This window comes from Epinephelus moara, chromosome 4 (genome assembly GCF_006386435.1).
Source record: "Epinephelus moara isolate mb chromosome 4, YSFRI_EMoa_1.0, whole genome shotgun sequence".
Lineage (NCBI taxonomy): Eukaryota > Metazoa > Chordata > Actinopteri > Perciformes > Serranidae > Epinephelus > Epinephelus moara.
This window is the reverse complement of record NC_065509.1, coordinates 28,602,262-28,613,149: the sequence shown is the minus strand read 5'-3', so window position 1 is coordinate 28,613,149 and position 10,888 is coordinate 28,602,262. Positions and strand designations below refer to the sequence as shown.

The following is a 10,888-nucleotide window of genomic DNA, read 5'->3' as shown; positions in this document are numbered from 1 at the left end:
TCTCTAAAGCAAGGCCCTTGCTATATATATATATATAAAAGCATAATTAAGGCTACGAAAACCAAACAAATTTTATTTTATAGCGATTATACACTTGTATAAACATATTAATGGGTAGAATATTCAGATTCAGATTCAGATTGACAATAAACCATGCCAAATATTACACACTGGCCCTTTAATACACTGTCTTGAGGGGGAAATCAAATTCTGTTTCTGTGGTGAAACGCTACAACTAAATGTTCAACTAGATGCAATGAATACATTTACATTTATATGCTTATATCCACTGTTTTTCCAGAAAACTCAGCTGTGGTTCACGATATATTTTTTTTCTAAATCAGAAACAGGATTCATTGAAACAATTTTCATGGACAAATTCTGAGTTACTTACAGGCTGTTTCATCCAGTGCTGACAGCAGAAGAGCTGTTGGTTCGTATGGATTGTCTCTTATCTGATTCCGTATGTGCTCCACTTTCATCTGCCAGGACCTTTCTGCAAACACACACATTTTATTTTTATTTGAACCCACATGACAATTGACACGATTCTTATTGAATTTGTGTTTAATGATTTTTTTGGGCCTTAAGGAGCAAAAAGACAACACTGACACATTACTGTAAAAAGCTAATGTGGTGAACTTCAAAACAATTTATTACAGTATTTATTTTAAACATCCAGCGGACACAGACCAACATTATTATTCAGTCCTGTCCAATATTGCCTCTCCGTTCAGCTCTGTTTTGGTCTTCACCAACTTTTAAAAGAAATATTTGGCCATTAAGCTACTAAATGTTCACTATGTTCATCAGTTAGTTTCTAACTGTGCCTGTCTGGCATTTAGTGCTGAGCTGTGAGTGTACAGCAGGTTTATTGGAGCGCTTTTGTTGAAAACTCCTGCCAGCTGCAACTGACAATTAGTTTGATGAGAGCAGTGACGGTGAAGCAAAACAAAAAGTTGCGGGCCGTAAAAAAAACAATGAGCTGAAAGACACTAAGAAGGCTTTCACATCAGGAACCCCGTCCTGGTTCGAGTACACTTTCCGTTGTCCAGTTTTTCTGAAAAGTGTGAGCACTGTGTACTGCACCCTGGGACTTTTCAGTGATCCGTGCCTAGGTCCACTTGAAAGGTTGATCTCGAGTATGGTTCAAGTGTGCCCTGGGAACATACATAGGACCCTGGGAACATACATAGGGCCCTGGGAACATACATAGGGCCCTGGGAACATACATAGCACCCTGGGAACATACATAGGACCCTGGAGACATACATTAGCCTGAGTGTCAGACTGAAGCTCCCAGAACCTTCAGTCTGACATTGCCTCCATTGAAGGCGATTTACAAGGGGGAGGGAATTTGATTTTTCTCTAACCAATCAGTAGAGATCAACGACTCACCCAGAATCTGACGTCATTAGTATCCATGCCTCGGGGGTGCCGAAAACAAGCGAGCATTGCCCGTTTAAAATGTCTCCGTCGTCGTGCACGCCCAGCTGCATCGCCGTTAAATCCAGTTTAGCAGCTTCCTTAATCTGGTCTTCCATTAACGCGAGTAGTGGCGAAATACCTCGATAGCATCGTTAATGTGGTCTGTAGGATCTGTAGCGGTCGCCATTGTTGCTATCCTCACCAGTTACCCACCGGCGTACAGCTTGACATCAGCGTGGCGCTGATTGGCTAATTGCTAGACCCGCCCCCACCCCTGGCGTTCATTGGTCCGTCCATCGTTTGGACGAGATAAATCGCAAATTCATTGCATTATGCCAGACCAGAGATGCAAGCCTACTCAGTTGAGTGGGCGGGGTCTATGGTCTGGAACCAGGCTAGACATACATAGCACCCTGGGAATATACACAGGACGCTGGGAACATAGGACCCCAGGAACATACATAGGACTCTGGGAACACAGGACCCCAGGAACATACATAGGACTCTGGGAACACAGGACCCCAGGAACATACATAGGACCCTGGGAATGTACATAAGACCCTGGGAACGTACATAAGACCCTGGGGGCATACATAGGACCCTGGGAACATAGGACCCTGGGGACATACATAGGACCCTCGGGACATACATAGGACCCTCTGGACATACATAGGACCCTGGGAACATATATAGAACCCTGGGAACATACATAGGACCCTGGGAGCATAGGACCCTGGGGACATACATAGGTCTGGGAACATAGGACCCTGGGAACATACATAGGACCCTGGGGATATACATAGGACCCTGAGAACGTAGGACCCTGGGGACATACATAGGACCCTGGGGATATACATAGGACCCTGGGAACATACATAGGACCCTAAGAGAACTTGTAGAATCGGGAAACAGAGGAATAACCCCAACTGCATGGCCACAGGTGATAAAGTAGGGAGGCAGGCAAGAGTGTTCTTGACATTGTTTTCAAAATACAGCTATAAACAACATAAGGCATAATTCGAAGCTCGACTCCATTGCACAGTTTGGGCACAGGATCTTGTAATTGGCACACTTATCTTTTACACTGTGGCGTCAACACAAACAAATGTCATGTAGATCATGCTGCAAGTGTACTCAAGCCTGGAACAACATTACTAATGTGAAAGCTGAGCTGCAGGGAGTGGAGAAGGGGGGCAATCGTTCTTTGCCACGGTACAAATCAATTGTACCAAACATGAAAACGCTCTTAATTGCTTCTTGGAGCAACACCTTTCATATTACGTATCATTGACCTATTGTTCATATAAAAATATTGATTAGTGCAGCTCTGAGGACGTGAATAGCAGTGCCTTCTGTAAATGTGATGCTTCCACTAAGTGCAGACACGAATCAGTGTTTTTTTCATAACTTTGTCCTTTTCTTTGACATTCCTGACATTCGCAAACTGCTCATCACTTTATGAACTCTACCTGGACTGCCAAATATAAAAACAAGCTTTCATATCCAAACTATGAATCAGCATTTATAAAAGACTCACTGAAATACACACACAGACACCACAAACACACACACAAAGACACCATTAGGTTTATGATGCTCTCCACTTGTTCCATTTATCTATTCTCCGACCATAAAGACTAATAGGACCTACAGGCGTCCAGACAACTTCCTTCTCCCGAGGCTTTTCCATTCTCTCAAAGTTAGTATTTGATCTGTCAGGCAGCCATAAAGACACTAACGTGCTGTTTATGGCTGTGTTTGTGAAGCTGCTTATTGCTTTCTGTCCAGTTTGCAGGTATTTATCAGCACACAGATAAAGGGCACCACAGAGGCAGAGCAGCAGACTGCAGAGTGAGTGTGTATTGAGACATGTAAGGAAACCCACGTATGACTCTGTCAGGCAGGCGGGTGAGGTTGTCAGGTGGGATGTGCGGTCTGTCCTTCCACACTTCGTCGACCAGCTTATCAGGGATGGACTTGAGGCTGCGATTGCTGGACTCCAGATTGATGCTGTAGTCCTCCTGCGTTTCTAATGGAGGAAATTGCAGATGATTACACACACCGAGCCGAATCAATCTCAAGTAAACAGTCTGCGTGGCGCCTGCAGGCTCCATCGATAATTTTCCGTCTACTTGGGCGAGCACTTTATTGATGTTAACCCGGACTGACAGGAGAGATGGAGAATAGAGACTCACTGAGGGAGAAGAGGAAGGGATCAAAGCCGATCTCGCCGCCTGGTGGGACCTCAGAGATCAGCCACTCCGCTACACTGCTGATGGACACTGGGGAACATCACACATGACAGACCCAAGTTATTATTGACTTTACAGGATGTGACAGAGTAAATCAATTTGACCTACCTGTGGTGAACATCGTGATACATCACAGAAATATTCAAAATGTTTTATACATGTGTATTAAATCAAATAAAAAATTGTTTTGTAACAAAGAGTGGATTTGAAAATTAAACAATACATCAGTATATAAAAATTGATAGCAGATCAGTCAGTTAACATAAATATAGTAATAATTATAATATTAATAAAAATATATTTTGACTATACTGATCAAAATGTGAAGGTTTAAATGTGCAATAAGCCACTTGTTATTCTGTCTTAAGGCAGTCAGTAACATGGAAATATATAAATGATCACATTTACAAGCAGTTAAAGGTCACTTCCTGTCCCATATTCTGTTACAAGACGCTATGAAAGAGTGACCCATGTTCTAAGGGACTATAGAATAAAATACAGTTCAATGCACTGCAACTTAAAGACTAAAAGATTTTATTAATATTTGTTATTGTCAAAACAGCCAGTAAAAAGACCAAAACGAAGGATGTGTTAGTCCACCTCTGACTTCACTACTTTGTCTGTGATTTTTAGCTTCAAGCACATTTGTTCCCACTAAAGACCCTAAAGTTAAATTATCCAGGATTTTCCTAAAAAACAACACATAGGCTTGTTTTCTTCTTATTTTCTGTGTTTGTGATGTTTATAAGTATGCACCCCCACAGCCCCTAAAAAAAACAAAAAAAAAACCAACAGGTGACAAACATATACTTTCAGCACTGTAACACAAACACGTGAAGCCCTCCCGCGGCTAACCCCAAGTGGGGCCCTTTCCTGCAGCACAGAGCAGGTGAATTTGAACATCGTTCAATGTGAGGATTTATACTTCCAAATGCACAACAAAGTTTAATAGACCATTTAAGAACACTGGATAGAGATTATTGTAATGAGTAACTGTTGAAGCTTTTAACATTACAAACTATGAAGTATCACAATCGCCGTTAAGCTCTCGAAGGCACACCAGGCTCTCCATCACCTGATGGTGAAGCTGCAGGGCACATGGTGGTCTCTCTCATCTGATGCTAACACTACTGCAGTGTCTCCCTCATCTGCAATGTATTCTTCCTGTCCATCACTGTCTTTATGATAAGGTAGGTCTGTTTAATCCTCATTGACCTTGCTGTTGCCTTTTAAATCTGCTGGCAGGCTCTGATGTTGAAAACTTTAGACCAGCAAAAGTTTTGTTTTATTGTACACCAATACTGGCTCTGAAAATGCATCATATCATGATGTGCATTGTATATAATTGTACTTTTTAAAAATAAAGAAAACATTTTTTAATTCTTATTATGATAGTTGTTGACAGGTGACATGCGCCTGTTTGGACAGTGGGGCCAGCTTTCACAAAATAATTTCCCTAGAACAGCTGGGCAAAGCAAAAATATAGAATCTCAGTGAGCACATTAAAGTGGAAATAGACAAATCTTTTGCTTTAACTTATAATGATGAAGCAAATATTGATCGCATAATGTAATGATTATAGAATAATGACACCATCAGCGTCAGTGTACATGTAATTCAACTAGTATGTAGACGACATTTTGCAGTAGCTTGCTCGTAGTTCAACCACATTCATATTTACATATTGATTCAAATAGTCAAATTACTTTTTCCATTTTTTGTGTAGTTAACTACTTAAAATACAAACAATTTGGGGGCATAAAATGAGAAGAAGGGTTTTTTATTTTTATTTTACCATTGCTTCTCTACTGTAATTGAACCACCTTCGACCACAATTAGTCAGAAGTATTGGTTATTGCTGTTAATCAACAAATGTTCAGAAGTTGCTGCATGCTATCTTAGTTACTTGACTAACACCCCCACCTGGACTCTAGTTTCTGACAGGGAGGCGTCTGACTGATGGACATTATTACATTACAAAGCCAAATCTGACATTCCTTAAATGGGGTATTTTATATTCTGGTTTAAGACCTGTGAACAAGTGACATTTGTTGCTGGTATGTGGTTTTCTTGCATCATATTTTGCTCTAATGTACTTTTTCAGTTTGATCATTTTTTACAAAGTAGTTTGAGCTACGTTTTTTAAGTCGCTTTAGTTACCAAACTATATTTGTCGTAGTTCAACGTCTACCAGTGTGAAATAGCGTAGCTTGCGAAGCTATGCTTTCAAAGGAGCTTCCCCAACACTGATCAGCTTTTAGATTGGTTCTCTATAAGCCTTGCTTTCTCTATGCAATTAATGAAGGCTCAATTTTTGGCACAAAAGAAGTGCGTCAACCATTGCGCAACCTAGTAGCTATCAGTAGCTATCGCTAATTACCAAAGAGTATCAATGTAGGTGTAGAATGTAGTTAGAAAGCCGATATTGTTGAGCAATGAGTTTACCTGCCTACTGCATTACAGGTTTGTTCGCTTCCTTCTGAGATTAATTTACTTTGTCTCACCTGAGTGACGTCATTGGAACTGCAGTGTTATCGAGCTGGCAATGGGAGGTTCAGTTTCAGTTTTGTTTGTTGTGGTTGACATTAAGATGATGGTTTCCTCGTTTTTCCACCATTCATTGATACTACCTTTGTTCATTGCTTTGTTTAAAGGTGAGTGTGTTAATATTTATAACTGACACCTGGATATTTATGTCATTATTTGCTGAGCTCTGAGGAAAATGGAGAGCAACAGCAACACTAACAATAAAGCCACTCTGATATGCTGAGGGGGGAAGTTGAAAAGTTTCCTGTACACACAGAACAATTTAACGACAAACACATGTAAAATAATCCAAATAAACGTGTTAACTGATGAACATGCTAGTCATCTGGAAAACACTGAGGGTGTTTTCCAGTAATGTCAGAATTGTTTGTTTGAGCACTCTGGTATCTATCATCTGTTGTGTTGCGACATGCAATGTTTCAGGCTCTATTTGTTCTGTATTTGCAGCATGTTTCTTTATGCAGCATACGTGCTGTGTTGTTGGTTCAGCTTTCTTTCCCACTGCATACATCCGATGTGTTAAATCGCACAATGTGCATTAACATCATATGTACAACGCCAAGTTAAAGTGTTTTTGCGAGACACAACATCAAGTGACTTTTAGTTTGTTCATGAGCTATTCTCATCATGTAAATCCTCTGATAATGGGTGCAGCATTTGTCAGGATATTTTTAGACTAACGATCATCAAACCCACAAATATTTGATTGGAATCCACGTGCCCTGCGTTGTCATAACAAGTAATCATAATACAATCGCCCCCTACCATCTTTTTCCAGCTCCCAGTTGCAGTCCATCTGTCTCTCAGCTTGAACCCAGTAGCGGCTGTCTGTCCACAGAGCGGCCTTGGTCTGTGTAACTACGCCAGTGCCTGAGGAGAGGCAGGACAGCAGCTGTGTTATGGAGAGGGCAGCGTTGACAGTGAATTACAAACGACTATAAATGTCAGAGTTGACTTAGAACAATGCGTGATGGGCCAGCTAATCTTGAAAAATGCGGGCGTGAGAGGAGAAACAGGAAGGTTAAAAAGAAACACAGGGGAGATGGCAACCTGGTGATGTGTGGTGGATATATAATCAGGGCTTACATTATCATTCCACCGTTACAGCCTCACATAACATAGATACACTTAAATAGCAACAGCTGAGAAGAAGCTTTTTCTCGCATGCCTCCAGGATGAAAGAAGAATCCAAACGATTGGATTTTTGCTAAAACATTACTAATCAAAACACTCCTACATAAGCAGTCTCATGCATGGAAGAGAAGCGTGCCTGAGCAAACACGTCTGTTTGAACCCTGATCAACAGAAAACAGAAAACAGTGAAAATGACTGTGTTTGGGAATACTTAGCACAGGGTTTACGTTAGCAGGCATATGCTGGCTTTTTGCCCGTATCATGTGAAGTTGTCCGGCAGATGACAATATCAACAACCAAAATATCCAGTGGGAAATATGACTAATAAATAAATAAATAAATAAATAAATAAATTCCCACTAGCATATCAAATATCCCAGTGTTGTGAGACCTACAAGATATGTTGCCAAGACAACTTCAATATAAACTTGTATTGTGAAGACCAGATTTTAGGGCCTCCAATAACTGACGGATCTATTTATCCACCAAGGCAGCAAAGAGTGCGTCGCTGCCGCTTCAGAGCATACAACACATCCACGGCAGTCTTCCTCTTGGCGTGCTTGGTGTAGGTGACAGCATCACGGATCATATTCGCCAGGAAAATCCTATACACATGGAGAGCTTCCTCATAGATCAGACAGAAGACACTTTTTGCTCCACAATGGTGAGCCAGACGGTGGATTCTGGGCTTAGTGATTCTTTGGATGTTATCATGGAAGACTTTACGGTGACACTTGGCGCTCTTTTACTGAGTGCTTTTCCTCCTCTGCATTTGTTGCTCATCTTCTCTGATTGTTTACTCTGTTCAATAAACCACTTCTTATATTCAAGCATTTAAATTTGATGGACTTGGAATGCAAAAAGACATGCATCTAATGTAGGCTAACATCTATACATGTGTTGGATCATAGCATTTATGGTTTTTCTTTGGAATAAATGTAGGCTATCATATGGCTATTTAAAACATGTTTGTTAGTTATTCTATATGGCCAGGATTCTGGAATACTAACAGCCATATTGCCTGTCAAAAAAGAAGTCAGTCGTAAACTCTGACTGAGCATATGACTGGATAAATGAAGCTTGGATTATAATGCACAAGAAGTTTTGCTGTTGTTAAACGCAGATCCCTTTTCACTTCAATTCAAGAATTTCCTCTGATTTTGGATCCTCGTTTTTCATGGAGGCCTGCGAGAAAAACATGCCTTCTTCACAAATTTAATGTAGTAATTGATATACAGATGATCATTTTGTGGGTGAGGTATTCCTTTAATGGGGGCCTCGGAAAATGTGACTTTTCTTAATGGAGTTTTGCGTAGGGTTGGCCTGGTGTAAACAGCACTTCACCAAAATGTCATCTGTCTCCTTATCCTTTCATGCGTGCAGCAGCTGAGTACAGAAATATGTATGATCATTAATTCTGTTCTCCATTACTGTGTAAAAGTAGATTTAATGGTGAAGTTACTCTGCGATGAATGAGGGGATGCAATGACGCAGTGAGTAAAAGCTGTGTAACTAAATCAGCGAGGAGATGGCAGTATGGTGAGGATGTGGGATGAAAGAAAAGGAGCTGCGTGACCGCGGCACTCAGACGAGGGGAGTTGAGTCATGGGGAGGAGGAGGACGACGGAGAAAAGGAGAAGGAGGAGGAGGAGGCAGAGAAAACAAGAGGCAGAAAGGGATTGTACCTGCGGAGCCTGTAAAGCCGGACATGAAGGCCATCCTGGCATCACGTGGTGCAATATATTCACTCTGACAGAGAAACAGAGGTTAGTGTCTAACACACACACACGCACACACACACCCGCACACACACACACACACACACACGGTTTAAGCCCAGATGACTTGATTATGACGGACAGCAGATGTACCAGGTGAGCGTCAGTGCCAGGGATAATGTAGGCAGAGATATTCAGATGAAACATTCGCTCTCGTAACTCCTGCAGCCGAAGAGTGGTATTTACTGCTGTGCTGGGGATGTACTGTAACACACACAAACACATACACACACAGGCAGAGGGAGAGAGTGTGAAGTCTTTAGATTGAATTAAAACCTGAAGAACTGCTGATTCATCCCTTTCTGTATCTCCCCCTGTAATCATTAACAGTAGTGCATGTGCAGTAATCATTAACTCTAACTTTATAAAACAAGTGCAACATGTTTCCTGATTTGGAAAATGCTGTGTGACTTTTTCGAGGTCAATTCCACGACGTCATTTCTGTAATTTTTTTGTATTTGAATCGCAGAGCCTCATTTCACCAGTTGATCTTACCGGTGGGGACAGAGAGCAGTTCCTTTCAGTTGGCTGGTATGCAACAGCACCAACAGTGTTTCCTGAAATGAGAAGTGCACGGTAACAAAAGGAGACCTTGGAAAGTGACGCAAAGTAGTGATTGAGCTTGAGCTGTGTAAGCACATTTTCAGATTGGTGTGAAGTGCCACTCTTTTTCTTGGATGACTTATCGTGTTGAATCTTTTTAGACACGGTGACTGTCAGAGCAATCTCTGAAATCAATGCAACTTAACTCTCCTATCAGTCAAAGTAAAGGACGTTCGACAAGATCAAACAAGGCGGCTGTGCAAAAAAATAAAGATGATATCAATCACATTAACCACAACGTGTCCAATAAGAGTAATGCAATCAGTTGAGAGAGTAGTCCATGTGCACAGCTGTGTTAAATATGAAAAAAGGGAAGAGCATGAGACGGAGCTGTTTTCTCCTTCTAAGATGGAATTTTATGCAAAGAAATTCTGATGAGTAACAGGCACGGAAAGAGCAGATGGCAATTTCTTATGCCCCTCTTTGCAAGCTATTTTAAATGCATGCAATCAAAACTGATTGCATATGATCCATTTTTTACATTTTACACCACTTCACAGCTTCTGTCATCGTCACAAACAAACAGAAATACTGAGCGCCACAGTGAAGCGGCTCAGTAAAAGTCGTCACACGGAGATCATTGAGGATAAAGAAGGAACTTTTTTACCTGTTAGTGCTGCCAGAGAGAGAGCCAACAACAACCAGCCACAGGAAGGCATCTTGGCACTACGAGCCCGTCACGAACAGATCCACAGACAGAGCGGCTATAAAGCAGGTGCTCTGATGTGTATGCAGCGTATGTGAGAAAGAGTGTGTGGGTGTCTGGTGAGAAATTGTGTGTGGGTCTCTGCTAGTAAGTGCATGACTGTCCTCTCTCTCTCTCTCTTTCTATCTCTCTCTCCTCCTCCTCTTCCTCTCCCTGCGGCCCTCAGATAGGAATCATGTGCAGTGGCTTTGGGGGTGGATCTTTGGTGCTCAGAGACATTTCTTTGCTTTCTGACCTAAAATAAAACATGTCAAACCACAGTGACCACTCGTCTGTTATTCTTTTTTTTCACTGTATTGCTCAATGTTTTACAGTGTGTCATGAAACAACTCAGCAGCTGCGGGGTGGGAATTTTCACGAAGAAGCAGGGTCATCTCACGCATGTGTTTTTGATCAAATAAAGGAGCACAGGAACACGTGCTGTTTATATCTTAATTATT

General features: G+C 41.4%; 1 protein-coding gene across 1 annotated transcript in view; it reads right to left on the bottom strand.

The window, feature by feature from the left end:
- The window catches only part of xpnpep2 (X-prolyl aminopeptidase (aminopeptidase P) 2, membrane-bound), a 27,722-nt gene extending 17,175 nt beyond the window's left edge, over nucleotides 1-10,547 (bottom strand). Inside the window, exons 1-8 of the mRNA XM_050042245.1 lie at nucleotides 10,350-10,547; nucleotides 9,635-9,696; nucleotides 9,233-9,343; nucleotides 9,047-9,110; nucleotides 6,993-7,097; nucleotides 3,624-3,710; nucleotides 3,314-3,457; nucleotides 395-496 (exon numbers count right to left, since the gene is read on the bottom strand). Of these exons, the coding sequence (XP_049898202.1) occupies nucleotides 395-496; nucleotides 3,314-3,457; nucleotides 3,624-3,710; nucleotides 6,993-7,097; nucleotides 9,047-9,110; nucleotides 9,233-9,343; nucleotides 9,635-9,696; nucleotides 10,350-10,401 (727 nt within the window). The 5' untranslated portion in view covers nucleotides 10,402-10,547. The remainder of the gene's footprint in view (nucleotides 1-394; nucleotides 497-3,313; nucleotides 3,458-3,623; nucleotides 3,711-6,992; nucleotides 7,098-9,046; nucleotides 9,111-9,232; nucleotides 9,344-9,634; nucleotides 9,697-10,349) is intronic.
- Between the last annotated feature and the right edge of the window lie 341 nt (nucleotides 10,548-10,888).